The 21,868-nt window shown below is 43.1% G+C and overlaps 1 protein-coding gene across 2 annotated transcripts in view; it reads left to right on the top strand.

Annotated features, from left to right (window-relative positions):
* Positions 1 to 21,868, top strand: part of MTHFD1 (methylenetetrahydrofolate dehydrogenase, cyclohydrolase and formyltetrahydrofolate synthetase 1) — a 59,917-nt gene that overhangs the window by 26,117 nt on the left and 11,932 nt on the right. For both annotated transcript variants that reach the window (XM_043919728.1, XM_043919729.1), the window contains 16 exons: positions 992 to 1,128; positions 1,973 to 2,084; positions 6,675 to 6,802; positions 7,306 to 7,403; positions 7,589 to 7,762; positions 8,405 to 8,541; positions 10,802 to 10,848; positions 11,465 to 11,572; positions 11,705 to 11,779; positions 14,370 to 14,472; positions 16,324 to 16,400; positions 17,014 to 17,154; positions 18,614 to 18,682; positions 18,934 to 19,045; positions 19,139 to 19,278; positions 21,726 to 21,767. In XM_043919728.1, coding sequence (XP_043775663.1) covers positions 992 to 1,128; positions 1,973 to 2,084; positions 6,675 to 6,802; positions 7,306 to 7,403; positions 7,589 to 7,762; positions 8,405 to 8,541; positions 10,802 to 10,848; positions 11,465 to 11,572; positions 11,705 to 11,779; positions 14,370 to 14,472; positions 16,324 to 16,400; positions 17,014 to 17,154; positions 18,614 to 18,682; positions 18,934 to 19,045; positions 19,139 to 19,278; positions 21,726 to 21,767 — 1,700 coding nt within the window. The remainder of the gene's footprint in view (positions 1 to 991; positions 1,129 to 1,972; positions 2,085 to 6,674; positions 6,803 to 7,305; positions 7,404 to 7,588; positions 7,763 to 8,404; positions 8,542 to 10,801; positions 10,849 to 11,464; positions 11,573 to 11,704; positions 11,780 to 14,369; positions 14,473 to 16,323; positions 16,401 to 17,013; positions 17,155 to 18,613; positions 18,683 to 18,933; positions 19,046 to 19,138; positions 19,279 to 21,725; positions 21,768 to 21,868) is intronic.

Raw genomic sequence — 21,868 nt, 5'->3', positions numbered from 1 at the left:
AGCTTCAAGTCCTTTGCTGAACCCTCAAAAGTATAGAAAGTTACCTTATAAACACTTCACAATTTGGGGGCTTTACTTCTAGATGTTCATAACGTTAGGAGCAGTTAGGAGCATTTTATAGAAACTTCCCTATTTTGGGGTAGAGTTAATGTTACACAAGAAGCATAATTTGAACACAAACTGCCTTGAGTTGGCTTCAGTAGGACTGGGTGTAGGGACTCAGCAGAGACCTCGTTTCTACTCCCCTTTGCGTGGCAGCTCATTCTCAGCTCTGCTTGGTCTCCCAGAGCAGCTCCAGCCTGTTCCACCCTTGTGCCTAAGAGTGATGGGGCGGATCTTGTTGGCCAGGGGATGAAATAACAGTCATTTGTCCACACTTGGGTCCTCACCCACACCATCTCTACCGAGGAGAATATGTCAGTCCTGAGGGATGTGCCAGAAGAGTGGGTGCTCAGTAAACAAAAAGAAAACCTTATATATTACAGTCAGGTTCCCCTTTATTACTTCCCTGCAAATAACCCTGTGGCTCATGCCCTAAGCCAAAAGAGAAATTTGGATGAGGAACTAAAGAATTACTGATACTAATCTAATTTCCCTCACTTCTCTCCTCCACTCCATTAACATGCACCCTATTTCTTATAACTTTTTCCCAGGTAATGTAATCTGCTCACTGCTTCCATATGACTGTTTAGCTGTATGTCAGGGTTTCTTTCTGCTTTGAGTGTAGGTTTTCTTCCCACTCTGCTATGACTCAGTAAATGGATCTTGGCTTAAGCTCTGCTCAAAAACCCACTTGCAAGAAGGCCACATGGACAAGTCCCAATTTTATAGCTGAAACCCTGAGTTGCCAAAGAAGGGATGGTTTTAGGAAGATTTGCTTTTGACGCTAAGAACCTGTTTTGGTGCACTTGTTCTGAATTTTTCCATTTTGGTGGCTTGCAAAGGAAGGCAGCTTCCCCAGTTCTCTGATGCTCGCTGGCTTTTTTTTCAGGGGTGCAGATTGCCGGAAGGCACGCTGTGGTGGTCGGGCGCAGTAAAATCGTCGGTGCCCCAATGCATGACTTGCTCCTGTGGAACCATGCCACAGTGACCACGTGCCACTCCAAGACTGCCAATCTGAACGAGGAGGTAAGGGGTCCGGAGTGGAGTGGAAGGGGGGTGTGTGTGCACACGCGCTCCCATGTGTGGTGGAGGTTCTTGCATAATGGGAATAGCTAACATTTCAGTGCCAAAAATTGCCGTGTACTTTACCTCATTATCTCATTTAACCCCTCTAACAATTCTATGATTCTTGTCTATTTTACAAGATGAAGAAACAAATTCAAGTTTAAAACGTGCCCAGATTTATACAGATTTTGTTCTGACTATATTTTTGTCCACCCATCCATCCCGCGGTAGATAGGGGTTAGCAGGACAGGAACTGAGACTGACCCCTCGCTGCCAGACCCCAGATACGTGACGGAGGTGGAGGTGTCTAGAGGAGGATGTGGACAGTGGTCTTGTGACCTCAGTCACAGCTTGTTCTTGACACCTGGGCTCAGGAATTCTCATACAGACACATCCTGCTGACAGTGCAGTCTCGTAAACATGCGGGGAGACCAGGAGAGGCCCAGCATCTCTTTAATCCTCCCCAAGCAATGCTCTGTGGAAGGTGGTAGTTCCCACATCACAGGGAAGAGGCATGTAATTCAGGGACGTTGTTTCAGGCCTGTGGCTCCAAGCCTATACTCCTCCCTACCTTGCAAGTTCTCATCAGGTTCCCCATTCAGTAAAATGTCTAGTGAAAGGGGAGTTTTGACATGTGTAGGAATGAGCACAGTATACAAAGAGCTGTCAGAGACTGTGTGCGGCCTGCATAAAATAGCAGATGACGAAGAACGTCGTGTAAAACTTTAGGGGTGTCCTTTCCGCTTCTACATTTTTTTTTATGTGTCACTGTTAAGTTTCTGAAGTCAGAACGATCTTTTCCTAGATAAGTAAAGGTGACATCCTGGTGGTTGCAACTGGTCAACCTGAAATGGTGAAAGGGGAGTGGATCAAACCTGGGGCGATAGTCATCGACTGTGGAATCAATTACGTTACAGGTAAGTGTTGCCGGGAGGAAGGTGGTTTCTGGAAGCAGGCTGGGAAAAGGAAGATGAAGCCTAAGCAAGAACCCCTTGTCCCGTTTTAGGCTTGAAGTGTTAAGGTTCAGAGCGATCAGCCTGCCCTTGGGTGTGTGAAGTTAGTAGATGGCATAGTTGCCCCTTGGCAGGAAGAAGCTGTGATTTTAGCCACTGTGCCATGCAGTCCCAAGATGACTTAGAGATGGGGTGGTGTTTACTCATTAAGTCGTGTCCAACTCTTGCGACCCCATGGACTGTAGCCCACCAGGCTCCTTTGTCCATAGGATTTCCCAGGCAAGAATAGTGGAGTGGTTGCCATTTCTTTCTCCAGGGTATCTTACTGACCCAGGGATCAAACCCAGGTCTTCTGCATTGCAGACGGATTCTGTATAGACTGGAACCACCAGAGAAGCCTCACCTTGAGTGGATTTTAGCAGAGTACAGTTAAAGCATAGTGTGATCTTTATAGACTGCTCTGAGACTCCAGGAGAGGGATCCATTGTGCCAAGAGACCTCCAGTTAGGGCTTCGCAGAGCTGTTTGACCTGTGCCTTTTCTAGACCAAGGATAACACCAACATCATAGTCATGTCTGTAACTGTACTTGAATCCTCATCCCTGAGTTACTCCTCATGGCCCTGTTTTGGTTAGTAATATCATCACCGTTCTTCCTCCCCATGGATCTGAAACCTTTCAGTCTCCCTCCCAATCATTCCACATATGGATCCATTTTTAAATATTATTAAATTTTGGCCCCTTCTATGGGCTCAGTGTCACCACTGAGTGTCCCCCTCTCCACTGGATGCACAGCCATAAATGTCTCCCTGGCTTCCCTACTGCCAGCTGCCTCCCACTCAGGTCCATCTGCATGCTCTTGCCAGGTTTTTGGGGCTTGATGTGGACTTGTGAGCCTCTGTCCCCCATGTCACCTGTCAGACTCCTCAGCCCCATACTAGTTTCGGCCACCTCTGTGGCCTTTTTTCTCACATGCACTCTGTGAATACCTGTCTTCACTATTGTAAAGTGAACCATGTGCCCCCCCCAACCCCCGCACATGCTTGTTTTCCTTTGCAGCTCCTCTGCGTCTTTAGTGGGACAGGCTGTTCTCTCATGAAGTTTTCAAACATAAAAGCTGAAAGGACAGTTCAGTGATACTTGTGTACATACTTTGTGAGTTTAAAAAAGGAACAGTTTTTAATCAAGCGATCATTTCTGTGCATTGGGCTCCACTCCGGACCTTGGACTACACAGTTGAATAAAACTCACCTGTCATCTTCATTTTCAGCAACTTCCTGCCCACCTCTTCTCTGTCTGAAATGTCCGTTCTTCCTTCTAAACCTTGTCTTATTTCCCTTCATCAAAAGAGGATCTCTCCTTTGAAAGTCCTTTTCTCCTGCCTCCCATCCCACAGAACTTGGTGTTTCTCTCATCGTATGTGTCTCTTACTTTTTCTCCACTCGTCTGCCCGTGGGTGCCTCGGGGTGGTGGTCTCTGTGGTGTCATGTCCAGCTTGTGCCTTCTGACAGCAGGCCCTCATCTGTTAGATTGTTGAAGAGGGTTATAGCAAGAATATTCTTTTTTTCTCCCTTCCCAGCTCAAGTTTGAAATATTGACACCAAGCTGCCAGGAACATTAGTCACTGTCAAGCCTTCCGTTTTTAACCTCCCTCCCACTCTCGGTACCATGCTTTTAAGACAGTAGCTCACAATTGATCACTCATTGTCTTGTAGTGTAATTATCTGACGGGTGATAAAGAAATTACTCTCCTATAACTCCTCACTTTCAGTACTTGCAATGTGACATTCAGGCTCATTGTGCTTAAAACCTTGCATTTTCTGTATCATAGATCTGCTGTTGGTTTTTTTCTGTTTTGGACTGAATTTGAGAGATGAAAGAAGAAAAACCCGGGTAGGGTTCTTGAGTCTCACAGTTTGGCATGAAATGTTGACTTACACATGAAGCTTACCTCCTGTGCACATTTATTCCTCACATAGAAGGTGAAATATGAATAGTCAAAGCAGTACCTTTCCTCCTGGTCAGCTGTACTTTTTCTGGTCCTGGGCACTTAGGTGAATAAACATCAACAAGCCTGGATGTTACTGTTCCCCAAGGAGGGCAGGATCGCTGTTACCGATCCATGGATGAGCAGGGGGACCTAAAGACTGCTCTTTGCAAATGTTCATTCTTTTTTTTTTTTCTTTTTTTGCAAATGTTCATTCTTAAAGCACCATGTTCCACAGCTAGGCCACTTTGTAGCTCATATTTTGATTATCTAAATCATTTGCATGGTCCATTCAGGGATAATGTCTTAAGTCATTTTCCAAATTCAGGATGAATTAAGGTATGTGGTTTTTTGTTGTTGTTGTTATTGTTTTAAGGAATATTTTAAGATTCAAGTGCAGAGCAGAGAGTGTTGGCCAGAGAAACATGTGAAAGTGTTCTTTCTGCTTGGCTTACTAAAGATCGTTTGAGAAGGGCTGGATTAATAGTGCTTTATTTGGCAGGGTTATAAAAGTGGGAACAGATTCCTCACTGTCCCCACCCCATCCAATCTCAATCTATTTGGTGTAGTGGCTTCTATGCTGAACCCTGTTACTAGGATCCCCAGATTACACATGAAGAACTTAAGGTTCAGCTGGATCTTTATTTTTTTTCCATCCTGTCAGGCTTGTGGGATCTTAGTTCCCCAACCAGGGACTGAACCTGTGCCCCTACAGTGGAAGCACAAGAGTCCTAATCACCGGGCCTCCAGGGAATTCCCTCAGCTGATCTTAAGTAGTTTTGTGTTAGTAGTTCCTGATGAAACAGAAATTCAGGGGCTGGGATAAGTAACCAAAATGTGTGTTGGTTACTGAAGCCGTACGCTTAGATTGAGACGTGGCCACTTTTCCACTGACCACATTACGCCTTCCATGAAACCCTGTCCATCTTCCCGACCCAGGGGTAGAACCCTGGTGTCCTGCATTGCAGGCAGATTCTTTACCATCTGAGCCACTAGGGAAGCCCATACATACATCAGAGGGGCACTCAAGCCCGCCCTGATAGTGAAGAAGGAGCAGAGCTGAGCTCACTGAGTTCAGCATTAAGTTGTGTACTCATTGATACATCTCCTCTGTGTGTGGAGAAACCCAGGGAGAAAGTGACTAACATTCATAGATAGAAGGAGGTGCAGGGTATTTTTAGCTGACTTTGGTGTTAGAAAGTTGAAACCTATACAAAAGGCAGCACTGAATTGTATTTCCTTGGCATCTTGAAACGACCTTTGTGGTTATGGTAGGAAATGTTCTCCTGTTGCCATAACTTGTTGCCTTATAATCTCGAAACCTGAAACCATCACAAGGATTTCTGTCCCCTGCCTCCTTAGAGTATGTGTAGAAAATATGTATCTAGAATGGGTGGGGAAGGAAATGGCAACCCACTCCAGTATTCTTGCCTGGAGAATCCCATGGGCAGAGGAACCTGGTGGGCTACAGACCATGGGGTCACAAGAGTCGTACACAACTTAGCGACTAAACCAACCACCACATCTAGAATGGGAAGAGAAACCCTTATGTTTGGAGGATTTTTTTTTTTTTTTCAGTTTCAAGAAACACAATTTCTCTCTTGAGTCTTCACAAGCCTCTGAAATAGGTAGTGTTCATCCTCCTTTGCCCCTTTGGACTTTTCATGAGTAAGGAGCCTATAGGGGCTGAGGACTCGAAGTTAGTAGAAGAGCTGATCCTAGAGCCGAAGTCACTTAATTCTGGGTTTTTGGCTAAACCTAAGGCTTTCTTTCTTATTTCTGGTGATCTGCTCAAAAAGATGAAATGGCTAAGATCCTACCAGGTCCTGCCTGGAAGCCTTAGAGCCTCAAGGTCTAGCCCTGTCCCCAGCCCCTCCCAGAAGTGCTCTGAAGCCAAGTGTAGGATGTGCTTCGTGTGTGAGCAGTGATGCATCGTGGGATTTTTGTTCTCTTGAATAGCTATTCTTTGCTGCTGAGATTCGTAGTTGTTCTTGTATCCTTTTAAGGGGAGTGTAATTATATTCTTTGCCTTCTGCATACATTTAAGTAGCTGCTCGTCTTTGGAATTGGATGTTGAATTGTTCCTCCAGCTCATGCCTGGAGCTTACCAAATGCTGACAGTTGCTGTAGAAACCGTATCTAGCAGCTGTGATATAGTTGGAGCTTTGTGCACCCAAAAAATTCCTTTGAAGGCCTTGGCAAATTAACATTTTAAAAGGTGCTCATTATATACTGGTGGTTGGCTGAAAGAATACAAAACAGTTGGTATTTTATTTGCCACCTGACAGATGACAAAAGGATTCTCCTGGTTCTGAAAAACCACTTAAGCATCTTGGGGAATTTTGCAGGTAGAGTAAGTCTCTCCCTAGGAAATAGCAAACACCTGTCACCCCACAGCTTTTTAAAAGTAAAGTAGGCACTTGAACCAGATGGGACAGCACCCCCTAAACTTGACTAAGCTTTTGGAACAAGCTATTGTAATAATTGCTCACATAACTTGGAAATAAACACCAAGATTGCGATTCTGAGGCTGGGCTTTGATTTTTTTTTTTTTAACCTCCTTGACCAGATGATACAAAACCAAATGGGAAGAAAATTGTGGGTGATGTAGAATACAGGGAGGCCAAGGAGAGGGCAAGCTTCATCACCCCCGTTCCTGGTGGCGTCGGACCCATGACAGTGGCGATGCTGATGCAGGTGCGTGTGGGTGCAAGTTTCTCTAATAGTTTTACAAAAGTGATAGAATTCGAGGTAGTGCATTTCTCTTCAAGTAGAAATGTCATAGAACCTACTCAAAATCTGAATGAGGATGTGACTATTTTGAAGAAAAAAAGGAAATGAAAGACCAGAGAACTAGAATCAGGCATATTAAACAAGGGAATCAGGGGTAGCACGATTCTAATTTCTTCCGGAATGTGATAACTTCAGGGGGAAAAAAACCTGTATAAACACCCTGGCTTTGCTCGGTCTGTTTTGGCTTGTTGCCCTTCGTAACACACACCAGCTGATGGGGGCAAGGCACACAGCCCAGGGCATCCTGGCTGCTCGTAGACTCTTGGCCTACAATTGAAGCGTGTTAATAATCGGATCGTGAAACTGTTCACTTTGTAATTGAACTTGAGTGACCAGGATTAAGAATGGAGGTGGAGGTTAAAAAACCATCACGTCTTCTCAAGTTCCATTTGTGTCATTTTGTTTAGAGCACAGTAGAGAGTGCAAAGCGTTTCTTGGAGAAATTTAAGCCAGGAAAGTGGATCATTCAGTATAACAAACTTAACCTGAAGACACCCGTGCCAAGGTAAAATATTTTACTGTTTAAAAAAAAAGAAAAAAAAAAAAAGAAATTACTGTTTTAAAACTACGTGGATTGTAGGTTTTTAACTGATGGTTAATGTGTATGCCCCTTCTGAAGGGGGTTGGAGTGAGTCGTTACTACGATGGGATTAATAAAGGTTAATTCGTATTTTCTGTATTTCTTCTAAGTGACATTGATATATCACGGTCTTACAAGCCAAAGCCCATTGGTAACCTGGCTCGAGAAATTGGTCTGCGCGCTGAAGAGGTAGAATTGTATGGTGAAACCAAGGCTAAAGTTCTGCTGTCAGCGCTGGAACGGCTGAAGCACCAGCCTGACGGGAAATACGTGGTGGTAACTGGGTATGACTTTTGTCCATTTGCCAATCGAATCTTAATACTGATTATTATTACCAGAGGTTGCATTTGCACTTAGCATGTATTTATGGAGGTTCTTTTAATTTGGTTTTGGCATTTTCATATGTCTTTACTGATTTGATCCTTATAGCAACCTTGTGAGGTAAGAGTAGATTATAACCCTGCAGAGATGAGAAAATTTGTCAAAGTCATTCATCTAGTAGGTGGAAGAGTTTGAGTCTTAAAACCTGATCTTCAGATGAAAGTGCCTTTCTTTTTAACCCTAAATCATTAATTCCGTAGATCTGTTGAGCATTGATCTATATTTTTGTTTACTGAGTTAAAAGCTAGTTTTTGAGACTAAAATTGAGAAATTATGTAAGATTATAGCAGTGTCTCTTACAAGGTAAAGTATATTTGCCCCTCACAGTCGAGCTAAAATGCAGGAGTTTTTTGGTTTTTTTTTTTCTTTATTGAAACGAGGGAAGTTACAACTAAGATTCTTGGAACAGATCCCTTTCATGTCTTTCATCTTTCTGATTATTCAAACTAAGAGTCATTCTCTAGGATCTGTTAGATCTGACTTACTGATACACATGAATTTAATTTCTATAAACTTAATTTTCCTTTTCTGCTTTCATCTTGAAGAATAACTCCAACACCCCTGGGGGAGGGGAAGAGCACAACCACGATTGGGCTGGTGCAGGCCCTCGGCGCCCATCTCCATCAGAATGTCTTTGCGTGTGTGCGACAGCCTTCTCAGGGGCCCACCTTTGGAATTAAAGGTATTTTTTAAAAATTATTTATTTTCAATTGGAGGAGGAGTAAAATGTATAAGTGGGACCAGACTTGGGTGGCCAGAGGACACCTGCCGCTCCTTTAGTCCTCTGGCTCACTTGGCCCATGAACATCCTGGGGGGGTGGTGGTCTTCAACTCATTGAGACACTAGATGGGGCTTCATAACTCCTTCATCATGGTACTTCTGCTGAAAGCTTTCATCACTTCACCCCAATTCCTACTGTCACTGTCTGACACTGCACAGGGATTCCTGGATTGGGTGATACATAGCCAGGAGTGCTTTTATATGACTGATAGTCGATTGTCATAGTAACAAGTAAAGATAATCACAACTGCTTCCCAGGAGCTTCCCAGGTGTCACTAATGGTAAAGAATCCACCTGCCAATTTAGGAGACGCAGGAGATGCAGGTTCAATCTCTGGATCAGCAAGATCTCCTGGAGGAGGAAGTGACAACCCACTCCAGTATTCTTGCCTGGAAAATTCCATGGGCAGAGAAGTCTGGCTGGCTAACGTCCATGGGGCCACAAAGAGTCAGACACAACTGAGCCACTGAGCACACAGTCACAACTGCTGATCACCATGCTGCCTTTTCTAGAGACAAAGACAAACCCTACTGGTATTTCACGCTGAGGGAATAAGAAAAGCCTACACTTATTGAGTATTAGGCTTCATGCCAAGTTTTTTGCTAAGCAGTTTATGCCTATTATCTTCTAAGATAGTTTTATCACCACTAAAACAGTAACAGCTGGAATTCAGAGGAGCTTGGTCAAGGCACTATCATCAAGTACCAGGGAGAGTCCCCACATCTGTCTCAAGCTCTAAGATAATACCATCAACGCAGTGTTTCTTCTGATGAGATGAAAACACAACATCAGTAACTGTATTTCACTTTCAGTTTTTGATAGCAGCAATACTCCAAACATGTTCTTTTAATTAAAATTATATTTTTATTAGTTATAATGGGTTCTCAGAGTTAGCTTCATCATTTGCTTGGTGATAGGGTATCATATCAGAGAAGGCAATGGCACCCCACTCCAGTACTCTTGCCTGGAAAATCCCATGGATGGAGGAGCCTGGTAGGCTGCAGTCCATGGGGTCGCTAAGAGTCGGACACGGCTGAGCGACTTCACTTTCACTTTTCACTTTCATGCATTGGAGAAGGAAATGGCAACCCACTCCAGTGTTCTTGCCTGGAGAATCCCAGGGACAGGGGAGCCTGGTGGGCTGCCGTCTATGGGGTCGCACAGAGTCGGACACGACTGAAGCGACTTAGCAGTAGCAGCAGCAGCAGGGTATCATATATTCTCCTTACTTAAATGTTGAGATGGGTACACCTTTGCCCTTCTTCAGCCTGTTGTTTAGCTATAAGTCCGCTGACTTAGTTCTGCTTTTGAGTTTAACAACTCCCTTTTAGCTCAGAATGAGCCTTTTCCTGTTTATTGAACCCAGTATGCTCCCTTTACTCTCATCACAAATGGCCCAATTTTTATTGCATGATCTTACCTTACAAAAAACAAAAACAAAAAACCCACACACACAGAACCTTTTATCTCAAATTGACACTTATCTCACAGATAACCTGGACTTGTTTGACTAGCTTTTGGTTAGTAATCCAAATGGGCCAGCAAAAATCTAGCACTTAAGCTGTTTTCCACCATATGTGTCCTATTTAGGAAGAATTGCAGCCTCTGTGTTTATGTTGGTGTGTGTATTTTAAATATTCCTTTTTTTAAAATGCCAGAATAGCAGTTATGAGGGTAGGGAATTGAACAGGTTTGTCTTTATGTAACCGTCAGCTGGGGTTTTTTTTAACAAACGTTAGGAATCACGGGGAACCTGTTTTTAAAGATAATGAGTAGGTATGTATGTGTTCATGGTTTTGTCAGTTAGAGTCACATTTCAGTTGAGAGACTATTCAGCATGAACAAGAGCGAGTGGTTCAGTTTGGTAAAGAAAATTGAGAAGCACTTGATCAAATCTGTCCAAATGTTTGTAAAAAGTAAATAGATAATACGGTAAAGAAAATTAAGAAGCACTTGTTCAGATCTGTCCAAATGTTTGTAAAAAGTAAATAATACTTGGTAAAGAAAATTAAGAAGCACTTGTTAAAATCTGTCCAAATGTTTGTAAAAAGTAAATAAATAATACGCGAGGCAGTTACAAAAACCGATTTGCTTTCATTTGATTTCCAAGTTGTGAAGAAGTGTGCTTAACATGAGTCCTCACCCTTGACCTGTCCTCTAGGTGGCGCTGCAGGTGGTGGCTACTCTCAGGTCATTCCTATGGAAGAGGTAATGCAGTCCAGGATTTGGCTGAATCAGATCTTGTATTATAGTTCTTCCTTCCTGGAATTAAAGTCTCTCGCAGAGATCTTAGTAGACAAATGACTCGTTTGCTCAGCAGAAGCAATACTTAGAAGAAAAACATCTTAATTTGTAAACTTCTAAACAGCTTACTTTTTTGATATGACAAGGACTTCAAAGCCTGGCTTTCAGTGGAAGTAACGTTAAGCAAGTGATCAGATGTGGCACGAGAGAGGGGAAAGCCAACATGCAGTGAATAAAGTAATAACCACAGAAGTGGGCGCAGCATACAGGAATGGGGCTCCAGTGTGCTCCTTGCTCACTGTTGAAAGAACACGAGTGTGTCCTTTCTAATCCGGTGTCGCTATTGATCCCAGTGGTGTGGCTTTTGTGGTTATTGGCCAGGTCTCTTGGGGAACGTCACAGTTCCTTCTGAGGACAGACAGTCATTTGTTCTCAGGGGCTATTGGGTGTCTGTCCACTAGCTGTGCTGCCATCAGTTTTCCATTGGCTTTCCCATAGAGACAGGTTTGGTCATGATAGATTGACTGGTGGAAAGGTACAAAGAAGTTTTAAGACTGATGTGGCTTCCACCCTATTGCAGTTTAATCTCCACCTCACTGGTGACATCCATGCCATCACTGCAGCTAATAACCTTGTGGCCGCAGCCATTGATGCCCGTATGTTCCATGAAGAGACCCAGACAGACAAGGTAGGCTGCTCAGACCCCACAGACACTTTCAGAAGGTTTGACTTAATATTGGGCCGGTGGGTGCTGATAATGCAGGTAGCAAGGCAGTGGGGTTCTTTTCACTTAAAAACTCTTGTGCTCCTTTTCTTTAAGGCTCTTTTTAATCGTTTGGTGCCATCAGTAAATGGAGTGAGAAAGTTCTCTGATATCCAAGTCCGAAGGTTGCGGGTAAGCCTTTTCATTGTTCTTTTTTGTTATTATGTGAAATTAGGTGATTGATAAGGAGATTATAATCTCCTTAGAGTAGCCTATTTGGACAGGTTCACTTATAGTAATCATAAGGTCATGATATACACAGTGGAGATTGGTGGCAGAGGTTGTTTCTCGTCTGTGAGTTTTTAGTGAAAAAAGCAGAGATCTGACAGCCTGCCCTCAGCTGAGAAAAAGAACGACACTTCCTTTATGGCATGGGTTGTAGGAGTCAGGAAGCCAGCATGGCAGCTTCTGGAGTTTCAATACCTGCTCATCCCAGCATTGGGAGCTTAGCAAGATTGTTACTTCTGTATTTTACTTGACTCTCTAATGCAAATATATAGTTATTAAACATACACTATACTGTATGACCCAGAAATTCTCCTTCTAGGTATTTACCCAAGAGAAATGCAAACTTTTATGTGTATTCATATAAAAACATGGATTTTTTTTTAGCAACTCTATTAATAATCTGCAAAATCTAGAAACGACCCAGATGGCCTTCAGTGAATGAATGGATAAACAAACTGGTACATTCGTACCATGAATGAATGAATGAATGAATGAATGAATGTATCAACAGCAACTTGAATGGATCTCAAGGGCATTATGTTTTGTGAAAGAAGGCTGTCTCAAATGGTTGCATACTATATGCTTGCATTTCTTTATATGACATTCTCAAAAGACAAAGCTATAGTGATGGAGAATAGGTCAGTGGGTGCCAGCAGTTATGGGTCAGGGAACAGTGTGACTATAAACGGGTAGCACAAGGGAATTTTAAAGATAAAATTTGAAAGTATATTCCTGTGTTACTTTCACATATGAAAGAAATATTGTACCTATATAAATATCAGACTGCCTGGCACATGTAAGCATTCAGTAAATGGTATGTGCTTCCTTGTTATCAATAGTAGTTATACTCACCTCATTTTTAATTTTTTGCAACTTATATTTTGATGATGTAAGAATAGTACACAAGCTCCCCTGTACCCAGATGCAGTAATTGTTTACATTTTGCCCTACTTGCTTCACAATGCTGTCCCATTTATACATACGCATTTTTCTCTAGACAGGAGAAAAAGTGACTTTTACACAGTTTGATATTGCTTAGCTTCTCTTGTTTTCACACCTCCCAAAAAATACTGTGCAGAAAGTAAGTCAGCTACTACCTTGTTTTGTCAAAGAATTGTGTTCTACAAGTATGGTGGAAAAAGCAGGCAACTGATCTTAACCTTTGGTCGGTGGAACTTTCTGTCAATGTGTGGGGATGGGCTGGACTCAGTGTTTAAATGATCCTTTAAAAAGCTCTGGGGTTTGAAAACGAGGAATTTGTCCATGGCCACAGAACCCCTCGACAGGTTAGAACTAGAACGTTGGTCCTCTGTTTCCTGGCTCCCAAACTTTCTCTCTTGCACTTTGTTACCTCAGTCTAACCCCCTAGCTTAGTCAAGAGTGGGTTGTCAGGACTTCCCTGTTTGTCCAGTGGCTAAGACTCCATACTTCCAATGCAGGGGGCCTGGATTCATTCCCTGGTCAGGGAACTAGATCCCACATGCTGCAACCAAGAGTTTGCATACTGCGACTAAAGATGCTGCAATGAAGATCAAAGATCCCGCATGCTACAGCTAAGACCCAGTGCAACCAAATAAATAAATAAGAGTGGATTATCAATAGCAGATTCTCAACTTAGTGACTTAAGGTTTTGCTGACCTCTGCAAACAATGTCATGTTCCAGGCTTGTGGGGCTGTTTGATAAGCCAGTGAGCACCAACTCTGAAAACACACCTGAAGTTTGAAAACAAAGTCCTGTTCGCATAGGAAGGAAACTATGGGAAGAGTAGGGCTTGCTGGGCCACTCAGCTCGACCAAGAGTTATGAGAAAAGGAGAGTATGTTTTAAAGGAATTTTCCATTTCAGGATGTGACCACGGTACACATTGTAAATAAACACATTTCCAAGTTCCATGAGGAGGAAGAGACAAAGCTTTCTTGTGCTTTTTGAAACAGTAGAAGGCAGTTAACAATAGGGCTACTTCAAAAGCATGTACTGTGCTAGAGCGATGTCTTTTCTTTTCCTCTGCGTTGAAAAGACTATTTATCCCTTTATATATTTCAAAAGATTAGCACATTATTTTTTTTAAAAAACATTAAAAGTGATTTCCATTGATTTTTATTGATTGTTACTTGTTTTGGCCATTTCTGATTTTGCATTTGACTTGGGCTTCTCAGTTTGATTGAAAAAGCTTTGCACTTCTTTTCCTTTGAATATGTTTGCATATGGTGAATTAGTATGACATGTTTTGGTCACTGTGCTTACATAAGGCTTTGGTTTAGGGAAATGCCTCTGGTGTTCAGTAATAGGGACAAATGTGTTACTAATGCCTTGGTACATGTGTGATGGTATTAATAAAGATTTAGCTAAAGGCATCATAATTTGCCCTTCTGAATTTAACATGGTTTATATTTCTTAGAGGGGACCCTATCTGGAGATAGGGATAAAAATTTTTTTTTAAATTTTATTTGCTTTGTTTTGTCTTATTTTTGTTTTAATTTTTTTATCTCTTCAGAGACTAGGCATTGAAAAGACTGACCCTGCCACACTGACAGATGAAGAGATAAACAGATTTGCAAGACTGGACATTGATCCAGAAACTATAACTTGGCAAAGAGGTACCAGAGCAGGGCGTATGCCCCATTGGTTCAGCTATGCTGCACACCCCATGCCCTCCCTAAAAGGTGGTAAAATGGGAGGTCCAGAGCTTGGGTGTTCTTGTGTTCATGGTTAAGGGCTAACCAAGATGGCAACTTAGTCCTTTTCCTGGCCACCTCTACCAGTCTCTGTCCTTATTAGCTGTAATCAAACCTCCTTTTGTTTGGTCAGTTGGACATTTTGCTGGCTTTTCAGTGTTCATTGGTGTGAGGATGGTTTTAAGGAAGTTCATGCATAAACCAGAAGTAACATTTTGCAAGTTTCATTTTATGCAGCAAGTTTTGGTGTCATGAAGTAGAGAAGTAATGTTTAATCACTTCTTGAATCATGTTGCCCTTTATTCTTAGAATTCTTGTCTGGCATAAGTGACGTGATTTTTCTTGTAGCTCTGGAGCTTGCCTACTGATTTTTACCTCATTTTGTTAAACTGTCTTTTAACAAAGTAAGTAGCCTTGAAGGTCTAAACATTTAGCAAGTTGGTGAGTGAGATGCCTGGTTTCCCTGCCGTGTGTTGCCTTTCTTTATGTCAGCCAGCATGGCTTAGTTTTTTATTTTGTACCAGCAGTGCCTCCATCCAAACTCTGTCACTGCTGAGAAGGGATTTTTATCCAGGTGCACAGAATGCAGCTAACAAGTAATTTATTGACTGTTCTTGTGATTGTCATTGGCTCAATAACTGTGCTAGCTAATGGCATTTTTAAGGTAACTCTTTTAACATCTAAAACTACACTGGTATTTATCTTCCTTTGTTTCAGTAACTTTAACCCTATGGTATGGTACTTTGTGAGGAATAAAGATTCAGTTTGAAAATTTGGTATCTCCTCCACTTTTCCTTTGCTTTATATGTAATTTCATGCTTTCTGAGAAGGTAGAAGCAGACAAGGGAAAAAGTAGATCATACCTGTTGGCTGTTTTATACACAGAAATAAGATACAAGGAACTTGACACTATTAAAAACAAAAAGGAACTCATTACATCCTTCACTGTCAAAATGGGGTTGTGTGTGTATCTCCAAGTGCTGTACATGACACTGCTTTTAGTATTTAAATATGGTATTATGGGGAAAAATTTAGCATGTTATCAAGTACCTTAAAAATGCCTCTCCTCTTTGGCCCACCCTAAAAGTATGAACTGGTTTGCCACTGTTGTTCAATTTGTATTTTGTTGCTGTTTTTGGGATGTCGTACAAAAAACAAAATTGGGAATACATTAAAATGTTCACCATAGTTAGACCTAGGAGGTGGGATTAAGAGCAGGTAGGTGGTTGATCTAAGCCATGTTTTCCAAGGGTATGCAGTTGGATCAATGTGTCATCAGAATGGAAACTATTTCATCTACACACTAAGGAAAGAGCAGGTCTATCACCCAGCCTGCTTCAAAAGGCCTTGCCCGTGCCCTGTGTTTTTGGCCCTTGTGGTTCTCAGGGTTGTGTAAAATCAGTGAGTCATCCCATGGAACAGCACAAACCTTGGCCTTTTGAAACAGTGACCTGCTCTGATTTCTGTGGAATTCGGAATATGCTTTGAAACAAATTTCAGATTTCTAGTTATTAATAATTGTTTGTATTCTCTAAAAAGCATAAACAAAGCCACTCTACAATCCTGTCTTTGACTCCTGCACATTAACCGTATGTGACCATCATTTCTAAACTTGAACCCATATTCTAGCTTTACCATAAGATTTGAAACCAGATAGTCATTAAATTAGATTTGTTGCTTTAAAATTCTGCAAGTTCCTTTAACTCTATGGTCCTTTTTCCTTTCTGCTGTGTCTACTGTATCTTTCTTCTGCATCTTCCCTTTCTCCTGTAGTGCTGGATACCAATGATAGATTCCTGAGGAAGATCACAATCGGACAGTCTCCAACGGAGAAGGGGCACTCACGGACGGTAACTGTTCCTTTCTAAGTAGATTAGTTCATGGGGACCGGATCCTTGCTGCTTTTCTCCTCCTCCGTCCTTTCCCGATCGATTGATTCTGCCGGGTGTTGTTCCGCCTTCTTCCTTTTAAAGTGGGAGCGAGTAGGTGTGTGGCATTGAGCGCTCTTGACAGCTTTTGCAGTAAATCCTGTGTGTCACCTGTGTATTTTCCCCCAGCATTTTCTCCTAGAGGTGCAGAGCCCCTAGTGAATATCCTTGCACACAAATTGATTAAAGTTGCTTCTTTTTTGTGGCCATCTTGCAGTACGTCTCTTTGGTGTGAGAGCTTCCATGTCTCTTCTGTATATTAGGGAAACCATAATCACATAAGCACAAGCTGCCTCCAGAGGGATTGTTGGTCCTTCTAGGACTTTTATTTCTAAAAACTGCCTATTCAAAGTCTTGGAATATTTAATTACAAACTTTTTTGCTCTTAGGGGATTATTTATTTTCATTAAGTTCTTCGTGTGCTGTTCTTTTATTCTGTCCTTTTAAGTTATTTGTTTAAGCCTAGGATGTAAAGAGAATCCACGCTTCTGGGTTTAACACAGTTTTCCCTATTGTGTCTTTTCCCTGCCAACAGGCCCAGTTTGATATCTCCGTGGCCAGTGAAATCATGGCTGTCCTGGCTCTTACCAGTTCTCTAGAAGACATGAGAGACAGACTGGGCAAAATGGTGGTGGCGTCCAGCAAGAAAGGGGAACCCATCAGTACTGAGGATCTGGTGGGTCCCAGGGTGATTCCTCTGTGTCTGTATTCCCAGCCTCTCTCAGCAGCTACCAATAACACAAACTATGGTATAGTTAAGATACTGCAAATAACTAATGAAGTTATATGGTCTTTTTACTTAGTAAATAAATATGAAATTTATAAAAAAAAAAAACACTTCCACAGAGAGTGACAGGCAGTATGCTCCAGACCACAGTTTTCAGGTGGTTTGAGCATTTATATTCAACCTGTGACTATTTGCAAGAGAGGATGTCTGACTTCAGTTTCAGAGAGCATCGAGTCCCAAGTCTAAGTCCCTTAGAGATAAGCTTAGAGTCCCACCCCGGCCCCTCCCCACAACAGGCCTCCTTGCACAGAGACCTCTCATCATGAGGCTCATTGGCCCCATAGCCACACTGATGACCATATTGGAAAGAGCTCAACCTGGACTTCTGATGATCCTACTTGGCTAGCTGTCCACGTCAGGATTATTTCTGAACTGTCTACATGGTAAAACGAAGTTTGAAATGAGATAATCTGTAGATTAATTTTTAAAAAGCCTATTTGTGTTGACACACACCAAAATGGTTGGCCTACAATTAGTGGTATGTCAGATGAATTCAAAAAGGGGGGAAATACTAATTTTTTGTTTTCACAGTTTCTGTTTGTAAGAACAAAAATTGCTTTATATTTTTACTCCAAACCAGAAACCTAGAAACTCATGGAAATTGAAATCTATAGCTTTATCTTACATTGATACCAGTTTGTCCATCCATGGTTGGATGGCTTAAAAGAGGGTCCTGATATATGAGAATTGATGTTGAACTCCTGGGTAAATTTTCAGTTTAAGGTACAGGACACACATGCATGCTAAGTCACTTTAGTCCAACTCTTTGCAGCCCTATGGCCTATAGCCCATCAGACTCCTCTGTCCGTGGGATTCTTCAGGCAAGAATACTGGAGTAGCTTACCATACCCTTCTCCAGGGTACCTTCCCAACCCAGGGATCAAACCCATGTCTCCTGCAGCTCCAGCATTGCAGGTAGATTTTTTTTTTTTACTGCTGAGCCACAGAAGAAGCCGCATGGTACAAGACACACATGTTAAATTTGGTTTACAGCCATTTCGGTCCAGACACCAGAGTTGCCTATACTTCAGTATTCTAGGAACTAGCGTTTTCATGCTGTCTAAAATGGATTCCCCACATGGATCAGTAACCAGAGCTTCACTGAGATGCTTGTTTCCAGGATTACATATTTTTCCAGAATTTACATATGAATGTCATTTTCATTCTCTATTCTCCTTTTAAGGTAATTGGTAGCTTATAAGTACATGAATGGCTGGTCTAGTTTAGGTAAAAATAATCATTAGTCCAAGATGGCCAAAAATGGAAGACCTAAGAATGTTGAATTTTGGCTTCAAAAGGTAGGTTTTTTTGCTGGTGGGAATCAACCGTTCATGCCTTTGTTTTGTAGGGAGTGAGTGGAGCATTGACAGTTCTTATGAAGGACGCCATCAAGCCCAATCTCATGCAGACATTAGAGGTGAGCAGAGTGACTCCTGCCGTCCTGGAACTGGTTGGAAAGCACAGTGTCCCTAGGAGACACTTCTCTCCCTGATCATCTCTTTATTCCCATTCTTCTCATAGGACTGGGACTTCACTGAAATATAAAAGAGGGGGCTTCATACTTGCCCTTTTTCTTTTGGATGCCAACTAATTTTGGTTCCCCTTGACCGAATGGTCCCTTCTGAAGCAGGGTTGGCAGCGTCGCTCACGATGTCTTGATTTCCACAGGGCACTCCAGTATTTGTTCACGCTGGGCCGTTTGCCAACATTGCACACGGGAATTCCTCCATCATCGCAGACAGGATTGCACTCAAGCTTGTTGGTCCCGAAGGATTTGTAGGCAAGTACTTTTGCAAAAGCAGTGATAGACCATTTTTCTTTCAGCATCAAGGGAGTTGGGGTAGCATTTTTACAGTTGCTTTTGTCCTTACAGTGACTGAAGCAGGATTCGGAGCAGACATTGGAATGGAGAAGTTCTTTAACATCAAATGCCGGTATTCTGGTCTCCGCCCACATGTGGTGGCACTTGTCGCCACTGTCAGGGCTCTGAAAATGCACGGAGGTGGCCCCACGGTGAGAATCGGGGATCAGAAGGGCCTGATGCTCAGACATGTTCTGACGGCTAAAGGGAAGCTGATGACTCCTGCCTGTTTCTTCATTAAGCTGCTCTTACCGCTATGATTATTAGGGTACCAAGAGCAGGGCACGTCCAGATGGCTCTTGTGCTGGCCATCTCATCACTCAGAGGTAGTCCCAGCTCTTGGGGAGGGCCGAGGTTGGCCTCATGGTCTGCCTTTCTGAGGAAAACACTTGATAACATCCCAACCCCTCCAAGGACATGTGCTTGGCTGTAATTACCGAAAAACTCCTGTATGTTCAGACTGTTCTTTTTACATCTGAGTCCCATTCCCACTAATGGTGCCGCTGGCAGCCAGCCAACCAAACTATTTAGCTGAGATAGAGGTCAGTGAGCCAGGCAGGACTGATAACAGCCTGGGCTGGGGAGAGGAGGAGGAGAAGGGCAGGTATGCTGGGACTGCCTCCGGTGATGGGGAAAATAGGCGAGCATGGTTTTCCTTCAGCTCTATCCTGAAACTGTGTTTTCCTCTATTCACACTGCTTAGAAATTGTACTTTTTGCTCTTTTATCGGGCTTCCCAGTTGGCTCAGACGGTAAAGAATCCACCTGCAATACAGGAGACCCAGTTTGATCCCTGGATCAGGAAGAACCCCTGGAGAAGGGAACGGCAGTCCACTCCAGTATTCTTGCTTGGAGAATCCCATGGACAGAGGAGCCTGGTGGGCTCCAGTCTGTGGGGTCGCAGAGTCAGACATGACTGAATGACTAACACTTTCACTATTATAACCTTTTCTTCAGCGCATACATGTGAAGATATGGTTCTCTTTTTCAGGAATTAGTTGATGAAATATTAAATTCCTATCCTCTGGGAGCTGGTCTTGTAGCTTGAGCAGTAAGACCTCCCTCATCTGCGGAAGAAAATCACTGTTTCTTAGTATAGTGATCAGGGCTTTTCCTGATAGACCAGTTCTCAAGAATGTTGGCCTCAGATCTTCCTGACACAAAGTTATTAAAGGCCTAAAAGAGCTTTTGTTTAGGTGAGTTGTGTCTATTGACATTTACCACATTAGGAATGAAATTTTAGCATAAATATTAACATAATTAAATGCTAACATAAATACCTTTTTTTTTTTAAGTGAAAAGTGACTATATTTTCCAAAACATTTGGACATTGTACTTTTTTTAAATCTCTTCAGTATCCGGTTTAATCAAAGACTGCTGGATTCTCATCTTCAGCATTTGATCTGTTGTGATGTCACATAATCTATGGGCAAATCCATTGTAGACTTCCTGAGGGAATGAGAGTGAAAAGAGCCATAATATCTTAGGGTTATGGAAGTAGTCCTGACCTCTTGGACCCCAGGAAAGGTTTAGGTCCCCATTAGGGGGAGAACTACCGCCGTCACAGCCCAGCACACCTCTCTGGTCCCCCTCGTCCTGTGGCCCTCCTAACCCAGGATACCCCTCTCTGCTGGGCTGCAGGACGGACTCCCTTTCTCTTCCTCATCACAACCAGCGTTCGTCCTCTTCCATCCCCTCGCTCATCCTCACGCCATTGCGCCTCTTTTCCTCCTGACCTCATGATCTGAGGAATCATGTGGGCGTGTCACCAGGTAGCCCTGAGAGAAGAGCTTTGCCCACAGCTCCTGTACCTCCTGGAGCCGTGTGAGGCCCGGAGCGTGGGCTCAGGTTTCGGTTTCCTGCCCCGCCTCTCTGAGGCCCCTTTTAGAGCTGGAGTGCACCATGGTGTCTGAGGAAAGGCAGCAGAACACTGGAACAGGTTTCTTAGTCCATTGCCCAGTGGGGTCCCTGGAATCAGCGCCTTCACCCTCACGCACTTCCCTGTGAATACAGTGGGTCCCACCAGGTACCTCTGTAACCACAGAGGAAGAAAATCCTTGGGTGTTGTTTCCCTCTTGTTTGTGCTGCTCACACGCCCCAGTTCAGCTCCCACGCACCCAGTTCAGCTCCACAAGGTGTGGGCTGGCTTGGTGGACCAGCTGATGAATACATTGCCGGGCGCGTCTCAGACTCCACAGCGGACGTCTCAGGGTGGCTCTTGCAGGGCTGACAGCTGCCTTTTTCTCTATACTCAGCTCTATTTCCACCCCCGCTGCTGTGTGCTTCACTCACAGGGGAACACATCGCTTCCCCCGCCCGCCTTCATAGATTCGTCCCTTCTCCTCTCTCTAATTCAGTTCACGAGGGTCTCCGACCCTGATCAAAGCAGTGACTTTTGTTCTGTGCCATAGTTTTGGTCATTTGCTCTAAATCCTTAAGGCAGGAAATAGCTTTCTACTGCTGTATGTCCTCCACCCCACCCCCCAGCCCCCTGCCCCAAGGATGCAGCTTCTGGCTTTGAACAGATGGCAGAGCACCGTTAGAAGCTAAAATCTTACTGTAAGTAAAAATGCCTCTGACTTTGCTTCTTTATCTTCCAGGTTACTGCTGGACTTCCGCTTCCCAAGGCCTACATAGAGGAGGTAACTTCAGTCACTTCTCATTGCTTGCCCTAGGATGCACCACATTCTGAATCAGCATTTCTCAGCCTGGCATTTCTGGAAATGAATGGGCTGTCATATGA

Source organism: Cervus elaphus, chromosome 12, assembly GCF_910594005.1.
Source record: "Cervus elaphus chromosome 12, mCerEla1.1, whole genome shotgun sequence".
In the NCBI taxonomy this organism is placed as follows: Eukaryota; Metazoa; Chordata; class Mammalia; order Artiodactyla; family Cervidae; genus Cervus; species Cervus elaphus.
The sequence above is the reverse complement of the archived record's forward strand: the minus strand, read 5'-3'. Positions and strand labels throughout refer to the sequence as shown.